Consider the following 19,401-nt stretch of genomic DNA (forward strand, 5'->3'; position numbering starts at 1 on the left):
CTTGTTTTCAGTGTGTCTGCCGCAGTGCTGTATCCTGAGGGCAGGTGGACGCGTGGATAGCACATCAGTGTGTGATCCAAACACACACTCACCCACAGCAGCAGGTGGGAGAGACGGGGTTTAGTGCAAAGCCAATTACAGGCCAGATTATCTCCTGCTGCGATGACTTCACCAGCACTGTCTCATAAGATGCTTATGGAAGCTGATTTTTAACCTGGTCACATTATAGATAGTAACACAGACTATAAATAAGGCTGGTTCCTCCTCATTAGTGTGCAGCGGAACAGACTCAAATCTGTGTCTGAATGAAGTATCACGGTTTTTGAAAGAAGAACAACAAGAAGCAAGAAAAGAGGTGTCAACAGTTCAGTGCTGTATATTTACAGTCTTAGTTTACACTGAAGTCTTCTAGAACGCACAGTGGCATCTGCAGGATTTAATGAAGTCCCACTGAGTGCAATTAAAAACAGTAGAACTGAATTGAATATATCTGCCAGATTCTGCTGTGACGGGACAATCAGAACTCTTTGGTACCAAAGTCTAGTTTTAGCTAAAGAGCTATTTCTGTTACATGTAAGCCCATGATACAAGCTTAGTTTTAACTTCATTTTGGATTGTTCTCTGAAATTACATTTTATAATTTAACATTATGGGAATGCTACATTTGAAATCTCAGTAACATTGAGAGAACATTCAAAAGTAACATTTCCATAATGTTTGCAAAATGATTACAGTTTTTCTCAGTCGCTTTGGTGCATTTCTCAGATCAGAAATGAAATTTTTAAAACTACTCGTTCAACCTCCACATCATCTTGTCACTTGTGCACATCATAAAAGCAGTTTCTCATTCTTTTGAACAAGTTGCGATTGCTTTGGTACATTCATGCAACTGATTATGTACATTTGTCTGTGGTTTCCTACATTATCAGTTGCAAATATCATGTTGCTCAAAATGCATTATATAGTTCTCTGTGCAATAGTCTTACCCCTCAAAACATCTAGTCATTAGTTCATCATATAAGTCATTAAATGCAAAATGGTTGACCTAGTTGTCAAACTGTCAAGCCTATTTTCTACACATTTCTATTAGTCTTTTTCTTGTAAATTTGCCATGAATTGTGCAGGTGAATCCTGACTTTCACTAATGAAGAGAATGTAGATCAACCAATGATAAATTCTCTGAAATAGCTCAAAGGTGCATCTCGTGAATTTTCAATTGGAAAGCATCTATAGAAAGAGGACAACACAAGAGTTACAAATTGAGTTCTGTAAAGTCCCTTTAACTAACTAAAGCCAGTTTCTCGATGACATCATATCTGACAGGAAGTGATGTCATTTTGGAGGGAAATCAGCTGCACAAACATCAGCAAGGATTATCAGTGTTTGATGGATGCTGTGATGTTTTGCGGTGATAGTTGGTTTATGTCTCTATAAAACACCCCAAAAAGATGTTATCAAAAATATAAACATTTAAAGATGGTTAAAACTATGGAAATGAACTTCAAGTGCATGTAAGTTTATCATTGTTTAAATAATCAAAATCTAACTGAATATATTAAAAACAAGAGCCACTTTATCTCTTCACATGTGCATGTTTCCCCCCTATTTTAATTTGAAAAGGTGCATATTGTATTTATTTATATGTACTGGTCAGGATTACGTGGCTCTCACAGCATCACAGTAATTTTCAGTCATCTGCTGCTCGTACAGGGTTTGGTATCTGGAAACAGATCTCTGAATAGACTTGATTTTCTCCTGGCAAATTAATATGGACGTGCAAAGTATGTGTTTCCTTTCAGATCAGAATGTGAGTTTGCAGTGGATTGCTTAGAGGTTTTTTGACCAGCATGTGGAGGTCAAATTCACCCTCCAGTGAATTCACATTAATTCCAAAGGTGCTGCTGCTTCTTCAGTTCTAGCAGTACTTTATTTACTTTTTATTATATTAATGTTAACCAGCATTAAAGTACTGATAATAGATTTTAGAAAGACTGCATAACCTACAACAGCAGTCAGGAACAACAACTAGATTTGACTACTAGTTAACATTAACCAATAGTCAAGACAAAAATTCATCGCAGATGCAAAGATTATAAAATAAAAACAAGCACCAGTACAATTACATTCACAGTATAAGACCAGAAATGTCTCGGGTCACTTTGGATGTCTTGTTGACTTCAACAGTTGGATTGTGTATTAGTTCAGTTGTTTTTAATGGTTTAGAGTTATAACAAGCCCTGTTGCAGGTCAAGGTTTAGCTGGTTAGTATTGGTTACTACACCATTTGGCTGCTAAAAGCTTCTTTATCCATTGAGAAACATTCAGGTGTCGTGTATTTTGGCAGACATATAGAGCATCTGTGATTGGATGGCTGTCTCCTGCAGTGCCACCGTTCTCCAGTGGGAGGAGCTTCTGCAGATCTCCTGCTGTCAATCAAACGGATGGATGCTGCTGTTCATCGAGGTTAGAGATGTTATTTCATGCTTCAGTTCACTAAAGAGATACCAGAGGTACCAACTTAAAGAACAAAAGTGACTGTGGACACTATCGCAGTTACACAAAACCACTGCAGCAGATTCAGCTGAGAGTCACTTATAAAACAGAATGGGGCTATTTGTCACAACGTGAATACTGAATTGCACGATGCTTGTTTTCTCCATCAGTGGTTTTATGTGTTCGTTTCAAACATCTAGAATAATATTTGGGAATTCTCACAACTTTAGTTTCAGACTGGGGCAAGTTTTCACATGCATTTTAACTGCTGTAATTTTAGTAAGTGGCTGTCTGTACTTTTTTTGTATAGTTGCGTTTTCCATTTCTCATCATTGTTTTACTGTCTAAATTCTACTGAAAAACCTTTAATAGGCTATTTAATGGCAGGTTTGCATTGTGACAACTTACCCCATATAGTGTGACAACATGCCCCATTACTGTCTGTATATTTTTTGCAGGCAGTGATGTTAAAATTTTAAAGTTTTTGTTTTGGTCAATACAGAACTGGCTTTATTCAAGCAAAAAAATAGTGACAACTAGCATTGGTCTCCCAATTATATAACTCTAACTTTGTTTTGATTAGTCCAGAGCTTTGCTTTAAATATTAAATATCAGCTTTTTCAAGAAACATTGCTTATAAAAAGACATTTTCACAGGCATGTGAATTTCTCTAATTAGCTGTCAGTGTTTTTCTAAAGGCAAACGGACACATCACAGCATGAACGGTAATTGCTGTTTGTTTTACAGAGCAAATAATTTTACATACATCTGCACATCAAACAACAACACATCAGCTGAAGAACACTGCAAACACTTACTTCCAAATATCAGTCCATGAATCACTTAATACATTGACTGTTTTTCTTGTACTTGATGAGTATGTTTAATGTGTGTGTGCTGTACATTTCTGCAGCATGCTTGCATGCATCATTCTATTAAAGGAACAGTACCTCAAAAATGAAGAATTATTCTTTTTTTAACCCTCGTGTGAATGTTAGTCTCAGTTAGGGCTGCACGATTAATTACGAATAAATCACAGTATGGCTTAGAGTGATTATCAAGGTTGTAATTTAATATTTAATGTTTGAAAATGAAGATCTTAAGACAGCCAGAAATACTAGCACTGTAAAATAAAATTTGTATTATTATTATTATTATTATTATATTTTTATTTTACAGTGAAATACAGTGAAATAATAGTATTGTAGTATTTCATGAAAGTAAAATATAACAATAATAATGAAATATTACAATAGTAATATTTTTTATCCTATTAATAATAATAACTAAATATTAGTTGTAGTAGTAGTATATTTTTCTAAAATACTAAATCTTTTTATAATACAGTAAAATGTTGCAATGGTAATATTAAAATATAACAAATCACAATGCTAATATTTTTAACTTATTGTTAACAACTATAATAATAGTAGTTAAAATATTACAATAGTAATATTTTTATCTTCTTCTTAAATTTTTAAATACTAGATATTTTTATGCTATTTTATAGTTTTTAATATGCTGTTTTCATATTCTAATAATACAAACAATTTTTTTGTATGTTTTTCCTAAACCGTGCAGCCCTACTGTCAGTGTGTGTGTTCGTGCATGTGTGTGTGTGAGGACATAGATTTGTATAATGACAGGTATTACAAGGAGAAGGTGACTTTTCAGGACATTACTCCATGTCCCCACTTTTCAAAACACTTATAAATCACACAGAATGGAGCGTATTGAAAATCTGAAATAGCAGAAAGTCTCCTGTAAGGGGTAGGTTTAGGTGTAGGTTTGGTGTAGGACAATAGCACATACAGTTTGTACAGTATAAAAACCATTACGCCTATGGAGAGTCCCCACAGTTCACAAAAATAAACATGTGTGTGTGCTGGTAACTGTGTTTGTCTGTGTGTGTGAGTGCGTCTGTGCTTGTGTGTGTGTGTGCGTTTGTGTGCATGTATGTGTGTGTGTGTGTGTGTGTAGGCATCTGTATCTGTGCATGTGTGTGTTTTAGTTTGCTTCTTCAGTCCAGATCCTCCAGCACCAGCTCGTCTCTCTGCTCTCCGCTGCAGTACTCTCTCCTGCCGTCGCTCTGAGCGTTCGGTCCATCTTGGTCCGCAAACACGCGGTTGTGTTTCCACGCTGCACTGCGTCTGGGCTGCGGCGGCTCCTCCACCAAACACAAACCCAGCTTAAACGCCGCCTGGAATCCGCGCCGGAAGTTCTCATTGAAGTAGCCGTACACGATAGGGTTGACGCTGCTGTTGAAGAAGGCCAGCCAGTGAGCGAAGGGGAAAACATAGACGGCCACAAGATCCAGCTGAGTGGCCGAAAGATTTCCGTAATCCGTCAGCATCATGAGGATCCAGAGCGGAAGCCAGGAGACAGCGAAGAGCAGCGCCACCATCAGGAGCATGTTGACCACACGCAGCTTCCGGCGGAAGACGGGCGGCTTGACCAGCCTGACCGCGATGCGCGAGTACATGATGACGATGAGCGTGACCGGAGCCAGGTAGATGTGCGAGAAGAGCACGGTGGTGTAGATCTTCCTCATGCTCTGGTCAGGCCAGGCCTCCCAGCAGGTGTAGAGCGGGTGTGTTTCATTGTTTCCGTCCACTGTGAAGTGCAGGGTGTCCTGCGAGACGGTCAGCGTGACGGCAGACGGACACATGATGCCCACGGCCAGCGCCCAGATGAAGGCAATGGTGATGATGGCCTGATTCCGCGTCAGCTTCCGCTGGAACGGATAGACGATGCAGCGAAACCTGGAACGCAGGAGATCAGATCTGAGCCATCTGGACCAGACTGCACTGGAGAAACTGAGAAACTAAATCATGCTTTGGTAAACCGGAGCAGGGCCGTAACCACCATAGACATTGAGGGGGACAAGCCCCCCCCAATAATTAGAAATGAGTAATCTGTCCCCCCCAATATTTGAACTTCTTGCACTGATCTGCTGCACTCCACTACGCAGCTCTCTGTTTTTTAGGATGATAAAAAACTTTAATGGGGTCATCGGATGCCCATTTTCCACAAGTTGATATGATTCTTTAGGGTCTTAATGAAAAGTCTGTAATATAGTTTGGTTAAAGGGGTCCTATTATGCTCTTTTACAAAGTTTTGATTTTGTTTTGTGGGTGTACTAGAATATTCTCTCATGCTTGGTGGTTTGAAAATGGCATTATTTTTCACATAATTTACGTTACCTTTCTCCCCAGCCTGGCACAAACAGCTCGATTAGTTCCGGGTTTGATGAAGGCCCGCCTTCCGAAAAAAGAAATGTGTTGTGATTGGTTAGCTGTGATTGGCGAACAGCTTAGACGGTATTTCAGTACTGCCCCGCCCCTTGCCAAAACAGCAAGTTTGTCAATATTGCCATATCAGTTTGAGCCGGATTCAGACCCGAGAATATTGAACAAGAGGAACCTTTTGAACCTACTGAACAGAACCTTTACACGCATGGATATTGCAAGACATATTAAAGTGGTAACGTTATTATTGTTGTTTTTTTGGGGGGGCTAAATCACGTTTTAGATAGGAAGGCAACAACAGCTTAAAAATAACTGCATTTACTATTTACAGATAAGTGCAACGGTAATATGTATTATGTTTATTGTTCTTTAATTCTAACATTATAACATGAATTGCAGTGAAACTGTTATAAAGTTGAATTTATTTATACCATAGTCCCAGACTTGCACTATTTGTGGCGGCATATATATGCAAATTCAATTTTGAAACGTGCAGTGCTCAACCAAGGGTTCTCCCCACCTCCCCAACCATTCGAATTTCCGTAGGCGGGATTTATTTTAATGATATTCTAATGGACCACTTTGTGATATCACAAATACAGGAAAACAACTTTGTAGTCCAAACGAGCCATTCGTTGTAGTTCTTGAAAAGGGATTTTTAAAAAAACGAAATATCTCCCTTTGGAGTGGACTTTGAGATTTGTAACTTTGTAGATCTTTTTATGCCAAACATACACACTACACACTGACTAAAATTCAAAAGGTATTTAAAATTTCTCAATGGTAGTGTAAAAAGCACCTTTTTTACCCTGTCAAAAACAGCTCTTTTCAGAGCAAGCCGTTTTGTAGCATTTTCCTTTAAATGCAAATGAGCTCTGCTGACTCCGCCCCTCTCTTCCTAGCCTCTCTCTGAGGGACTGTTTACTTTAGCCGCATTCATAGTGAAACTTGCTAATTCAACGTCAATGTCGAGCTGGCCAATCAGATCAAAGTAGGCGGGCTATATGCACATACGCAGGTAAGGTACTTAACCCATACATGCAACTTTAATCTCTCTCTCTCGTTCTCATAATTGCCATATTTGAGGAAAAAAGTGGAGTAGTTTGCATCACTGGAAATAGCTGTCAGCCATTTAGCATTTCTATCATAAAACAGTTGACATTAAATGCTTTGCAACTTCCATCTTACCTCTCTTTCAACATTAAACTGATGATTCGTGCTGGAATTCGCGCTTTGCTTCTGTGCTCTAAACAAACAATGAAGCTGTGAGTTTTACTTCAAAATCAGTGATTTTACCCCCTCGTTGCTGAGAAATAGTGTAGCGATTCAGTATTGCTATTTTATTAATAAAAGTCAGCGTTGACAGCAAGTTTCTGAATGTTTCTGTGTGCGATCTCCGAACTCAGTTCGTCAATGAAAGCAGCGCATTAATATAGAGTGGTGATTAAACTGACCTGGAACTAAACGGCTTAAATGCACACCTGCATATAAATATATATATATAGTCTAATATATAAAGTTGGTCCCCCCCAATGTTCAAGACATGGTTACGGCCTTGAACCGGAGTGAAACGCGGAAAGCCGGAAAATTCCGTCAATGGCGGGGAAAGAGTTAAACACGTCTGACTCCGTCGGCCTTCTCTATAGCACAGCTCAACCAGACCTCGCCCCATTTTTTGTGAATTCCATGGGTAGGAATTAATCAAACAGTGTTGCCAGCTAAGCAATTTTGTTGTTAATTTGTTGTTAACTTTACAATGTTGTTAAAAACCAAAAATGCCAGTCCACATATAACATGAATTAAGTTAGCTATTTGCAGTTGTTTAATTTAATTTAATTATAATAATAATATTGAATCATTGAATAATTGTTCATTATGATACACCTTGTTAGTAGCTTGTACTTGCGATTGTTGATCACTGCAAGAAACCTGTATCTAAAAATGGAAAAGGTACTAATTTTCCAGGACATTATCTGTTGTAACCCTGTAACCCGAAAACAAAAAATACAATGCGTAATTAAAAATGCAGATAAAAAACTTGTGGAAAAATCAATACAGAAAATTCCTTCATATTAGATTGTGTCCTATTTTTACAGATTTCAGATTAATACACTGCTTAAAAGTTCAGAATGTGTAGTTTTACGTTTACTGGGTAATTAAAAAAAAAACTTAAATTGTAATCGTTCAAAAAATGAACGTTTTCACTAATTCAATATATTTAAAAATAGTTCTTTATATTTTAATTTTATAGTATGCATTAATATTATTTTATGAACAAATTACACTGTAAAAAAAAAAAAGTTGAGCCAACTTAAAATTTTAAGGCAACCAGCTGTGAGTAAAACTTTATACAACGAAAATTTGAGAATCTCCCACAAAAATAAGTTGAGCAAACTTAAAAATCAGCCGAAGCTGGTAAAAGATTTTTTAAGTTCGCTCAACTTTTTTTTTTTTTTTTACAGTGTAAATTAACATATATAAAATATATTTTTGATGTGATCTGATGTAGTGACAATTTTGCGTTGTGATTATGTAATGACGTCATTGCGCAATGACATCACAACGTCATTTAGCAACAAATCAACCCTTCTTTAGCAACTTCTCCTGAAAATTTGTTGGCAATACTGCAAATTAATCAAACGAGTGACTCTGTGACTTCACAATATCTGGAAGAAGCGCGCTGCAGTCCGAATGATCCGTTTGTTGTAGTTCTTGAAAAGTGTTTTCTGTTAAAGAGAATATCTCCCTTTGGAGCGGACTTGTAACCTTGCAGATCTTTTTTTATGCTCAAACGGCAACATTGCACACTAACTAAAGTCGAAAAAGTGAAAAAGCATAATAGCACCCCTTTAAAGCACCTCAGAGATTTGACTTTTTCCTCAAAAGCGTTGAATTATTGCAACCTACTGTAGCACCTGAGAATCAAGCTGATAGATTGATTACAAAAGCTGAGAGCGCACTGACTCATGCGGGTCGAGGAGAGCCAGAGGTCCGTTTCAACCTGGTAATTTCTGCTTCTGTGTGCTACATGTACAGACTGTGGGCGACGTGTGCCGTCTGAGGACGAGACGCAGCTCCAGCCCCTATAAATTACTGCTTAGTTAAATACAAACCAATGTGACATAACGTGTGAAGTGACTGTCAAATGCTTTCTGTGGGTGTGTGTCATGACAGTTTCTCAGAAGGAAGAACAGCGCTATCATTGACACCCGCTGTCATTTTCTACTTAATGGTGCTTTTAAGATCTGTTTTGACTTACTTTCTTTTGTGGAACACAAAGGGATTTTTCAAGTTCATCTGTTGTTTTTTTCCAAACAATAAAAGCATATTGTAACCACATCTGTCTGCGACCAGACAGAAGCTTTATAGCAGTTGTCCATTTTCTTCTGAAGTCAGTCAGAACTGAATGTTCAAAAAAACAAAAAACTCATGCATTGGTAAACTATAATTGAAATTAAAAAATCTAAATGATGACATTAAAAATTGAACATTTTGAAAATGTTAATGTTTTATTATTAAATAAAAAGTAAAAATTATGTTTAAAATGTCAGATTTAAAAGTCAGGTTAAAATGTTAGAATTATGACAAAAAGATGCAATTATTATGAGATAAATGTGGAAATTATGGCATATAAATCAGGCTGAAAAGTTTTTAAAAAGCTTTAAAAGTCAACATAACATATCACAATCTTTAAATAAAAAGTCAAAGTTAGATATTTGAATAGTCAAAAAAAAAGAAGGAAATTATGAGTCAAAAATATGACTAAAATTCATAATGAAAATGAAAATTATGACCTACTATGATTTAAAAAAAAAAAAAAACTGTAGAAATGCCACAATTATTAATAAAAAGTGAAAATTCTTAAAAAGTTTATAAAGGCAAAGTTATGGTATTGAAAAATCAAAATGATGCCAAAAATGTTTAATTACGGGACTAAAAAGTCAAATGACAACGAGTTATAATTTTGACGAAAAAAGTGAAATTTATGACAAAGTTGAAATTCTCAAAAAGCAATCAACATAAAATATCACAATTATTAAAGTCAAAATGGTAAGTTTAAAAACTGAAACTGAAAAGTCAGTATTATGACAAAAAAGTCTAAATTATGACATATTAATAATTATTAATTTTAAGATAAAAAGTCAAAATTAAGTCATTAGAAGTCAAACATTTCTTTATTTGTGTGTTTATTTTGGGTGGAAAATGTTCATCTGCTGTTCTTTTCCTAACAAAACCAGCACATTGTGAACACGTCTGTCAACAACCAGAAGCTTAATTAGTTCGTATGGTAGCTGAGTGTTTTTTTGAGCGCGTCATGCAGGTTTGGAAGGACATGAGGGTGAGTAAATGTTGACAGAATGATCTTTTTTTTGGCTCACTGAAGTCACAGAGCGATTGAGCAGAGCTGGTTTTGCGTGTATAGTAGCACAGATGAGCTTGGTAAAGCACGTCATTCACAGACAGCCGTGTGAATGATGTCTGGTGTTTGTATTCATGTGAAGTGCAGGAGGGTGAGAGCTATTAACCTTTCCACTGCGATGGCCACCAGCGTGAAGACAGATGCCGAGACTGAAGCTCCCTGGACGAGTCCACTCATTTTACAGATGACCACATCAAAAGGCCAGCCTGAGAGAGAGAGAAGAGCGCTTACATACAGCTCACAGAAACACAGCGCTGGGATTTCAAAGGGGAAAACAAACAAATGCACTGGATATATTTGTTTATGAGTGAAGAAACAACTCTTCTCGTGAAAGTGGCAGAATATTCACTTCATTTGGGATTTCTGTTTCAACAGCAGCTTCCCTAAGTCTAAATGATGACATATAGGTCATAATAATGGCATAGAAAGACATAATAAAAAGTAGAACTTATGACATAAGTCGAAATGATCAAGAATATCAGCACAAAATATTGTATTTCTTAAATAAAAAGCCAAAAGAAGTATGTTTAAAAAGTCAAAATGTGACAAAAAATGAAAAGATGACATAAAAAGTTTAAATGATCAAGACAATCAACATAAAATATATTTGTTAATAAAAATAATTAAAAATAATATGTTTAAAAAGTTTGAAATTATGACATTAAAAATGAGAAAATTAGAAATTAGGACATACCACAATAATTAAATAAATTATGTGTAAAAATGTTAAATTATGTCAAAATGATTATATACTAAATCAAAATTATTGGTTGATTGCTCAATAACCCCGGAGTTAATGGTAAGTCTTGAATTTATGTTATTCTAAATATAAGTACTTTATATGTTGCTGCTAAATAATAAAATTATTAAAAATACATTTAAAATATCTAATACAGAACTGATGGACATTTTTATCCAACATTATTGACTGTTTTTAAAACAACATTTGCAAAAAAACAAACAAAAAAACATCCTGATTACGCTCTTTGAATGCATTTTTAAAAATTTTATATTAAATATTTGACATGAATTTCTATTTGTTGAATGTTTGTTTTCTTTAGTGCCCAACAATGTTGACATATACAGTGTCCTCCAAAAGTATTGGAACAGTGAAGACAACATTGTTCTGTTGGCTGTGGAGTCAAGACATTTGCAAATATGATGAAAAGATGAATATGAGACAAAACTACAGAATGTCACATTTTATTATTAGCCGTTTCAACACATACATGTCTTACCAAATAAGAAGAACAGCACTTTTAGAGTTCATCCCACTCATTGATGTGAGCTTAAGTATTGGGACAGTTGAACATAAGGCAGATATAAAAGATTAAAAGCTGTTATTTAGTTGCAGATCTCTTGTGCACAATCACAGCAGTGAGTCTGTGACCCATAGACATCACCAGACTCTTGCTCTCATGCTTTCAAATGCTTTTCCCAGCCTTTAATGCAGCCAATTCCAGTTGTTGCTTGTTTTGGGGAGTTTCTGCCTTTACTCTGCTCTTCAGCTGGAGAAATTCATGTTCAATCGGATTTAAATCTGGAGATCGACTCGGGCAATCTAAGACTTTCCCTTTCTTTGCCCTGATAAACTCCTTGACTGAACTGGCAGGTGTTTTGGGTCATTGTCCTGATGCAATATGAAGCACTTCCCAATGAATCTGGTGGCATTTTCTTGAATATTGGTAGGCAAGATGGTTTCGTACTCTTCCAAATTCATTCTGCTACTGTCATCAAATATTAAGTCATCAGTAAAGTTGAGAGGCCTGTTCCAGAGGCAGCCATGACACCACCTCCACCACGCTTTACAGATGAGGCTGTGTGCTTGGGATCATTGCAGTTCTGTTTTTTTCTCCACATTTCTGTTTTCCCATTACTTCGATAAAGGTTCATCTTTGTCTCATCGGTCCATAAACACAGCTCCAAAACTCTTCTGGCTCACCTTTGTGCTTTTTTGCAAACTCTAATCTTGCCTTTCTATTTTTGGAGCTGGTCAGAGGTTTGTATCTGTAATTCTGTGTCAAAGTCTCCTGAGGACAGTAGATTGTCAGAGCATCACCCCAGCTTTCTGGAAGTTGTTGGTGATTTTACTGACAGGTCTTTTAGGTTCATTTTCACAGCTTTTATGATTTGTCTGTCATCAACTACTGTTGTTTTCTCAGCCGATCAGGTAGTTGTTGGTTGCTGGTGGTTTCCAAACTCTTGATTTCTCCAAGCCCTTTGTTTTTGCTAGAGCTCTAATTGACTTCCTCTTTTCTTTTAGCATCCAAATTGCTTGCTTTTCTCTCAAAGTCAGCTCCCACGTCTTCATCCTGGTTTGTGTGTGTCATCATCGAATGCAAGATTCAGAATGCAGAAGTAATGGATATAACTGATACGACACATTCCCTGCTTTTAATATCTGAAGAATTAATGCAACAGGACACAGCTGATCACTTAGAAAGACCTGTGAGGCAACTGTTCCTACACTTGAAGAAGCAGGACGCTGTGTCAAAACAATTAAAAATATCTTTACATGTTCAACATTGATGTAAATTAATTAGGTTTTAATGATCTATGGCTCATTGGGTGTTTACTTACAGCTGGATTTAACATACAACAAGTCGATAAATCAGCTGGCATCACATGGTCTGTATGCAAACAATGAATCTGAATCAACAGTGTGTAATGCTGACATCACGCAAACAAACACTCGACGATGCAAATCATGTTTACATTTACTGAGAATCTGTTGACTCCTGCAGTCCGCTTTAAAAGCCCTACATCACGTTTCTTCTGGTGTTTTTCTCCTGTTTCTACTTCACTTTGGCAGCATGAATGCACGGAAACACAAAGGTAGTGTGTTCGCCTCTAATGCTAGGCTTTTCTTCAGTGCTCGCATTTGCCGATAAATGACCAAAATGTGCTGAGAACCACAACAAAGCCCCAATAACCAGCTGAGTCTGAGAAGAAAAAACTAGTTCATCCTGAAATGCATTTCCACTGCAAAACACAGATGCATTAAAATAAATATATATATTTTTTTGACTTATGAAATAATGTCAAAAAAATTATATATATAAATATTGTTTTTGTTAAATATCATATTTGGTGCATCAGGCTTTTATAGCACATGTAGTCTGATATATAGTGACAATATGAGGAAAACACAACTCAGTTTTATTTAGCGACTCAAACTGAGTAAAAATATGCAATTTGCTGCAGATGCTGATATTTACATGATGTAATTCTGATGCTTGTAATGTAAATCAATGAGATCTTTATAACAGTACAGCAAATACTGACATAAAAACTAAATAATATTTCTCCAATTTCTCTATATCTCCAATAATTTGTCTTAGTAAAATGAGATTGAAATGATCCAAACATATAATGCAATGCAATCCAGTGCTGATTGAGAGATGAAGAAATAAACGCTCCTCAGAAGATGTGAGATGAACAGATTCATGTAATACAGAGTGATGAGTCACATGACATCCACAGCTCAGCTGATTGGCTGTGTGAGTCCTCATGAGATGGCAGCATGGAGATGCATGCAAATACTAACAGATAAACTCTCTCCAGGTGCATTAAAAATTGAACATTAACCTGATGCATCTGAAGCACGTTACCTGTGATTAGATTGTCCACCAGCGTGATGGGAAGGCATAAGATGCCCACTAGCAGGTCGCTGATGGCCAGGTTGAGTATGAAGATGTTGGTGACGGTTCTCATCTGCCTGTTTTTCAGCACGATAAAGCACACCAGGATGTTTCCCAGCATGCACAGCGAGAAGATGAGCACATAGGCCAGGATAATGACGGAGGCCACGGTGAGGGAATGCTGGTAGAACGGTAAGAAAATGAGGTTTCCGCTGTCGTTGAAGAACGTGGTGTGGTTAATACTGATGTTCTCGCTGTAGAAGTTGTTCAGATCCATTGCTGAGAGAGTTTTCGAATCTAAGACTGAGAACAGAGAAATCTTTGCTCAGAAATTACAGTTCTTGCAGAAAATGAATGCATTTTTGTCTTGTTTTTCAGCTCCAAAGTCTTGTTTTCTGAAAAATGCATCAGGATCAATTGTGTTTTTGCTGAAAACGAGACAAAATATCTGCCTGTGGGGTCAGAAAAAGAATCTTGTTTTCTCATTGAATTAAATTGATTTTTTTGGACTCCATCGGCAGACATCTGTTCTTAATTTAAGCATCAACACAATGCATTATGATTGATTTTTCAGAAAACGACTTCTGATGTCATTTTGCATCTGAAGTAAATGTGTGTTAATTTAAGAGTGTTTAGGGGTCAAAGACTAAACTTTAAAATTTGGCATCACATTAAATTTACAAAAGTGATTTTATATACACAGAAAGCCTATTAAAAGCAAGTAAAGTGTCTACTTTAATGTTTCAAAGAACTTTTTTGAAAATAAAATGTCAAAATATGAGTGAAATAATGTTCCATCGTCATACAGCGTAACAGATATATTTGTGTAAAAATGAAAAAACATACATATTCTGACCTGAACTTATTAAAGTATATAACAGAATAAGGGATCATACTAAATTTGATATTTTAAATGATTAAAAACTAATTATTTGAAACTTTTGTGGGTGTTTTCTGTAAATCATGGTAAAAATGTATGATAGTCATTATTTTTCTCAGAAATTGTAATTTTAATTTAAACCTTCATTCATTCATTCTAGGCTTGCAAATCCCTTTTTATATCAGGAAAACAAGACAAAAATACCAAGTTTTTTTTATTTAATTTTTGTATTCCGGTGTTCAAACAATTTTCAATAACAAACACCACTTTATGTCATGTTTCTGTCGTAATTGCGGCAAAGATTGTGCGGAGTTTAAACATGGTGAAATGCATTAAATTAAACTGTGAAGGTCCTTTATTCTTATCAGTCTTTAAATTAGCTGTGATATCTAAAAGTAGCTCCGAGCAGAAACTGAAGGCAAATCATTTAAAAGAGTTAAAAGAGCAGTAGTTTAATTTCACACCGACTGTTTCGAGGGTTATGAGCAGATGTGACCTTAATTTCTAACATTGGCTGCTATCACTAAACTCTTATCAAACTCTGATGCGCCTCAAGGCCAGTCATCCCAGCGTCACTTCATTTTAATATGCTGATGCATAAGCATGGTCCAGCCTCTGTGTTGACCGGTAAAGTCTGAAGATTAACTATACATCAACATAATGGACAGGCAGCATGGCTGACCTTGAAAAGATGGATTGCATTCTATTCTTAATGACAGAAGGAGTCTACAGAAAGCAGAGCCAAGGCTGTAGGCCAAGGATTTTTAGTTATAAGCAAATTTGCATGCTTTTCCAAACACATGGTGCGGTTCTGAATCTGTTAAGGTTACACTTAACAAGTTGTATTTTTTCTCAAGCGAAATAAAGAAATATCACATTTGGCCAGATTATTAAAAAAAATAAAAAATAAAAATAAATATATATATATATATATATATATATATATATATATATATATATATATATATATATATATATATATATATATGTGTGTATATATATATATATATTTATATTTATTTATTTTATACATACTGCATCACCAAGATCATAGTTTCGATTTCCAGGGAATGCATTACCTGAAATAAATGTGAAGCTTCAGTGCAATGTTAGTCAATTTGGATGAAAAGCCTCTATCCAATGTAATCGAAATATTTTTGTCCTCCGATCCTTTGTGCTAAACCTATTTTGGCGTGTAAAAGTGTTTGAGATGAGCTTAGCCTCAGCGTTTTCTCCCAGGGTTTGTAGCTGGAGCTCAGATAAACAGCTCTGCACTTTAACCGTCTCCTGGGCTTCCTTTCCTGTTCTTTAAATCTCTAAGTTGCAGCGTGAGTGAAATCTACTTCCCACAGCGAGCACATGGCCGTCGATGCTCCCTAAATGAGTTTAATGGCAGGAATTGAGTGACAGCGAGGGCTCTGTGTGCCGTCCGTTTAGTGTTCATCAGCGAGCGATCTGTCTCGGCCCTGCAGCGGTTATTTCAGCTTCACCTGCTTAGGAGACTGCAGAGATTCATCACATGCACTAAAACAGCTGCAGCTGGATGCTCAGCATATGTGGACTGAGTGTTTTCTTGACGTGGAACTGATGCCAGAGACAGATGATGGTTTGAAGTATTAGATTAGTGCCATGAAAATACTGCCCCATTGGGCAGGTTCATTTGGCACCTGTGTTAATGAATGTTATTGCACTCTCCTTCTCTTTTAATTATTCATCGCCATGGGAACCAGAGAAATGTCTCACCTATTGCTTCTGGCACTCAGAAACATGTTAAGCTGAGTTGCTTGAGCGTGATTCTCCTCTGCATCTGTCAGCTAATCCTGCTCGTTAAATTTGCAGAATGGTAGTGATTCTCTGTTCATCAGATCATCACAGATGATATCAAAGTGATGCAGGTGACAAAAAGAATGAAACTTTACATGCAACACCTATATGCCACTTCAGAAGCGCTTCTGTCTTAGTCGACTAAAAGGGTACAATTTACACTGCAAAGTTGGAACAGAAGGGCTTCTGAAGTGATATTTAGGTGCATGCACTGTTTAATGCTGCTCAGAGGTGCAATTAACAAATTTATACTTTAATATAGACTTAATTTAGTCTGGCTTTTATGCAGCATTACATCTTTCTTTACACTGAATTTGAGCAGGCACACAGCAGCCTTAATTCAGCCATGTAAAGAGGCCTTTAGTTTACACTCCAAAGGTGGTTCAGAAGCGCTTCTGAAGTGGCATTTAGGTGTCTTTGCATGGACTGTTTAATGCTGCTCAGAGGCGGCATAAATGCATTTACACATAAATACATAAGTTTGCAAAAGTGCATACTTTACTACTGGGACTGAGCTGGGTCAGAGCTGGCATAATTTAGTCTGGCTTTTATGCATCATTACGTCTTTACACAAAATTTTGAGTATGCACAAAGCAGCCTTATTTGAGTAAAGGTGCACACTGTAAAATCACTGCAAAGTGGCACAAAGCGCATAATTTAGTCTGGCATTTATTGTGCATTACCTCTTTACACTGAATTTGAGCAGGCACAAAGCAGCCTTAACTGAGATGTGTAAAGAAGCCTTTAGTTTACACTACAAAGGTGGCACAGAAACACTTTCTGAAGCTGCATTAAGGTGTCTGACTGTTTAATGCTGCTCAGAGGTGGCATAAATGCATTTCCACAGCAATTAACAACTACTTTGATAGTAGGCGCTGAGCTGTGTCAGAGCAGGCTTAATTTAATCTGGCTTTTATTCTGCATTACATTTTTACACTGAATTTTGAGCAGGCACACAGCAGCTTTAACTAAGTTGTGTAAATACACCATTATTCATATAACTGATGTGAATTTTTTTCTCCAATAGATAGCTACTTAAGAATAAGAAAGGAAAATCACTTTTAAAAGTTGCAAAACATGTTTTTGCACTTACAAGACTAAGCTTTTCTGATAGTCTAAAGGAAACTGATTTTTTTTCTTCAGTGGAATTGAAGAAGCCAGTAGACTGCAAGACATTTGTGACAAGAGTATATGAGATGCAAGTAAGTCATAAATCTATTGAATATTTGTACTTATAAATTTATTTGGCAAACTACAAGACTATATAAGTAACCTGCAAAATATGCAATAAGGTAAAACCACCTAAATTATGCACTTTCCATTATACATTATGCATGCATTTTTAACTTAAAATATTGATGCTGAATTGCAAAATTCCTGGACATTCTTTGTCAGCCTGTGAATCCTGCAGGGCACCAGCAACATCTGTAACATCGCTGCTGATTGCAGAGAATCCAAACACATTACAACAGGTTCTGATCAATCTGAGAGCATCAAAGGGTATATGAGCCAGTTAACCTCCTCTGCTGTCATATATAATGTACTCAGGAATAATTCATACAAATTCCCTTTCATACACTGTCATATGAGCTTAGGAGCAGATACAGTACAAAAATGAACTCTATTTACCCCTCAAGGGTGGATATTAGTATGTTTGGATAAAGATAAATTTAATATACCTTATGCATTTATATTGAACACTGATTTTACATCAATACATACATATGCAATAATAAAGTAAAAATGAAATTATTTTAATATTAATATCAAGCCATTAAAAATAATTTAATTATAGCCTAATAATAATAATAATTATTATTATTATTGATTTGTCTGACTCATAACTAATTTCATATTAGAGGTCAACTTAATTTTCCTCCTTGCAACACCAGAATGTTTGCAGGTTTATCTCACGTGTGATTTGTACATGCTGTCGGATAGTGTTATGATGAAAGTTACATATACAGATATTATTATGAAAATTAAATCTACAGATGTTATTATGGAAGTTGGATATGAAGACATGAAAAGTTGTTACCTGGTAAAGTGTGCGGATCCTGCATCTGTCCTGCTGTATGTCAGTGAACGAGAGACACTGTTGATATCAGACTCATCAGCGCTTATAAATTGTATCACATGTTAATTAGTTCCCCAGATAAATGCAAAGTGCTGAAATAACACTCATCAAATGTCAATACATTCAGACACATTCCTGCTTAGACGCTCGAACCGCACTGACAGAGAGAGAGAGAAGCAGAGTGGTCTAGGTGTGTGTGTGAAGGAGAGAGAGAGAGAGAGAGAGAGAGAGAGACGCAGTAACTCTGTAACTTCTCAAATATTCTTGCTTTTCGTTATATAAATATTTGTGCGCATCAATCAAACGCGCTTCGTCCGCGCAACGGCGACGCGCCTCAGAGACGAAATTTGTCGTAATGCATAAAAATGCACTTTAATATAATATAATATAATACGTATTGAAGTGCTGTAGTAGGCTACCACATGCAAAATTTACATTTAACCCACAGCTAGAAGATAAATACTGTAATATATAGCCTATATTTTTTTACATTTATCTATTACACTTTGGAATAGCGCTCATAGAAATTCTGTCTCGGTCTCAATTTTTTATTTTTTATTTTTAAGAACCACTGATCTATAATAGAACGCTGTCTGCCTGTCAATCATTTGCGCGCGAGTGTTCGCTGACGTCAGGTTGGCTGACGTGTGTTTGGAGGGCGATTTTTTTTTTTTTTGGAGGGGGATAAATATACAACTTTTGGTAAATATTAAATTCACCGTCTTTTCTTCCAAGAAAATGGATTCCTGGAAAATTATACATACCAATTAATTTTCTTGAGACTTTTAGAATATTTTTCATGCTGCTGAATGTTTTAG

General features: G+C 36.3%; 1 protein-coding gene across 1 annotated transcript; it reads right to left on the minus strand.

The window, feature by feature from the left end:
* Positions 1-4,513: 4,513 nt before the first annotated feature.
* Positions 4,514-18,844, minus strand: LOC131551587 (neuropeptide FF receptor 1-like). Its single transcript, XM_058794623.1, has 4 exons — positions 18,545-18,844; positions 13,773-14,105; positions 10,268-10,367; positions 4,514-5,255 (listed from the first exon to the last, which is right to left on the minus strand). The coding sequence occupies exons 1-4, from the start codon at positions 18,567-18,569 to the stop codon at positions 4,514-4,516; spliced, it is 1,200 nt and encodes a 399-aa protein (XP_058650606.1). The 5' UTR covers positions 18,570-18,844.
* Between the last annotated feature and the right edge of the window lie 557 nt (positions 18,845-19,401).

This window comes from Onychostoma macrolepis, chromosome 12 (genome assembly GCF_012432095.1).
Source record: "Onychostoma macrolepis isolate SWU-2019 chromosome 12, ASM1243209v1, whole genome shotgun sequence".
Classification (NCBI taxonomy): domain Eukaryota; kingdom Metazoa; phylum Chordata; class Actinopteri; order Cypriniformes; family Cyprinidae; genus Onychostoma; species Onychostoma macrolepis.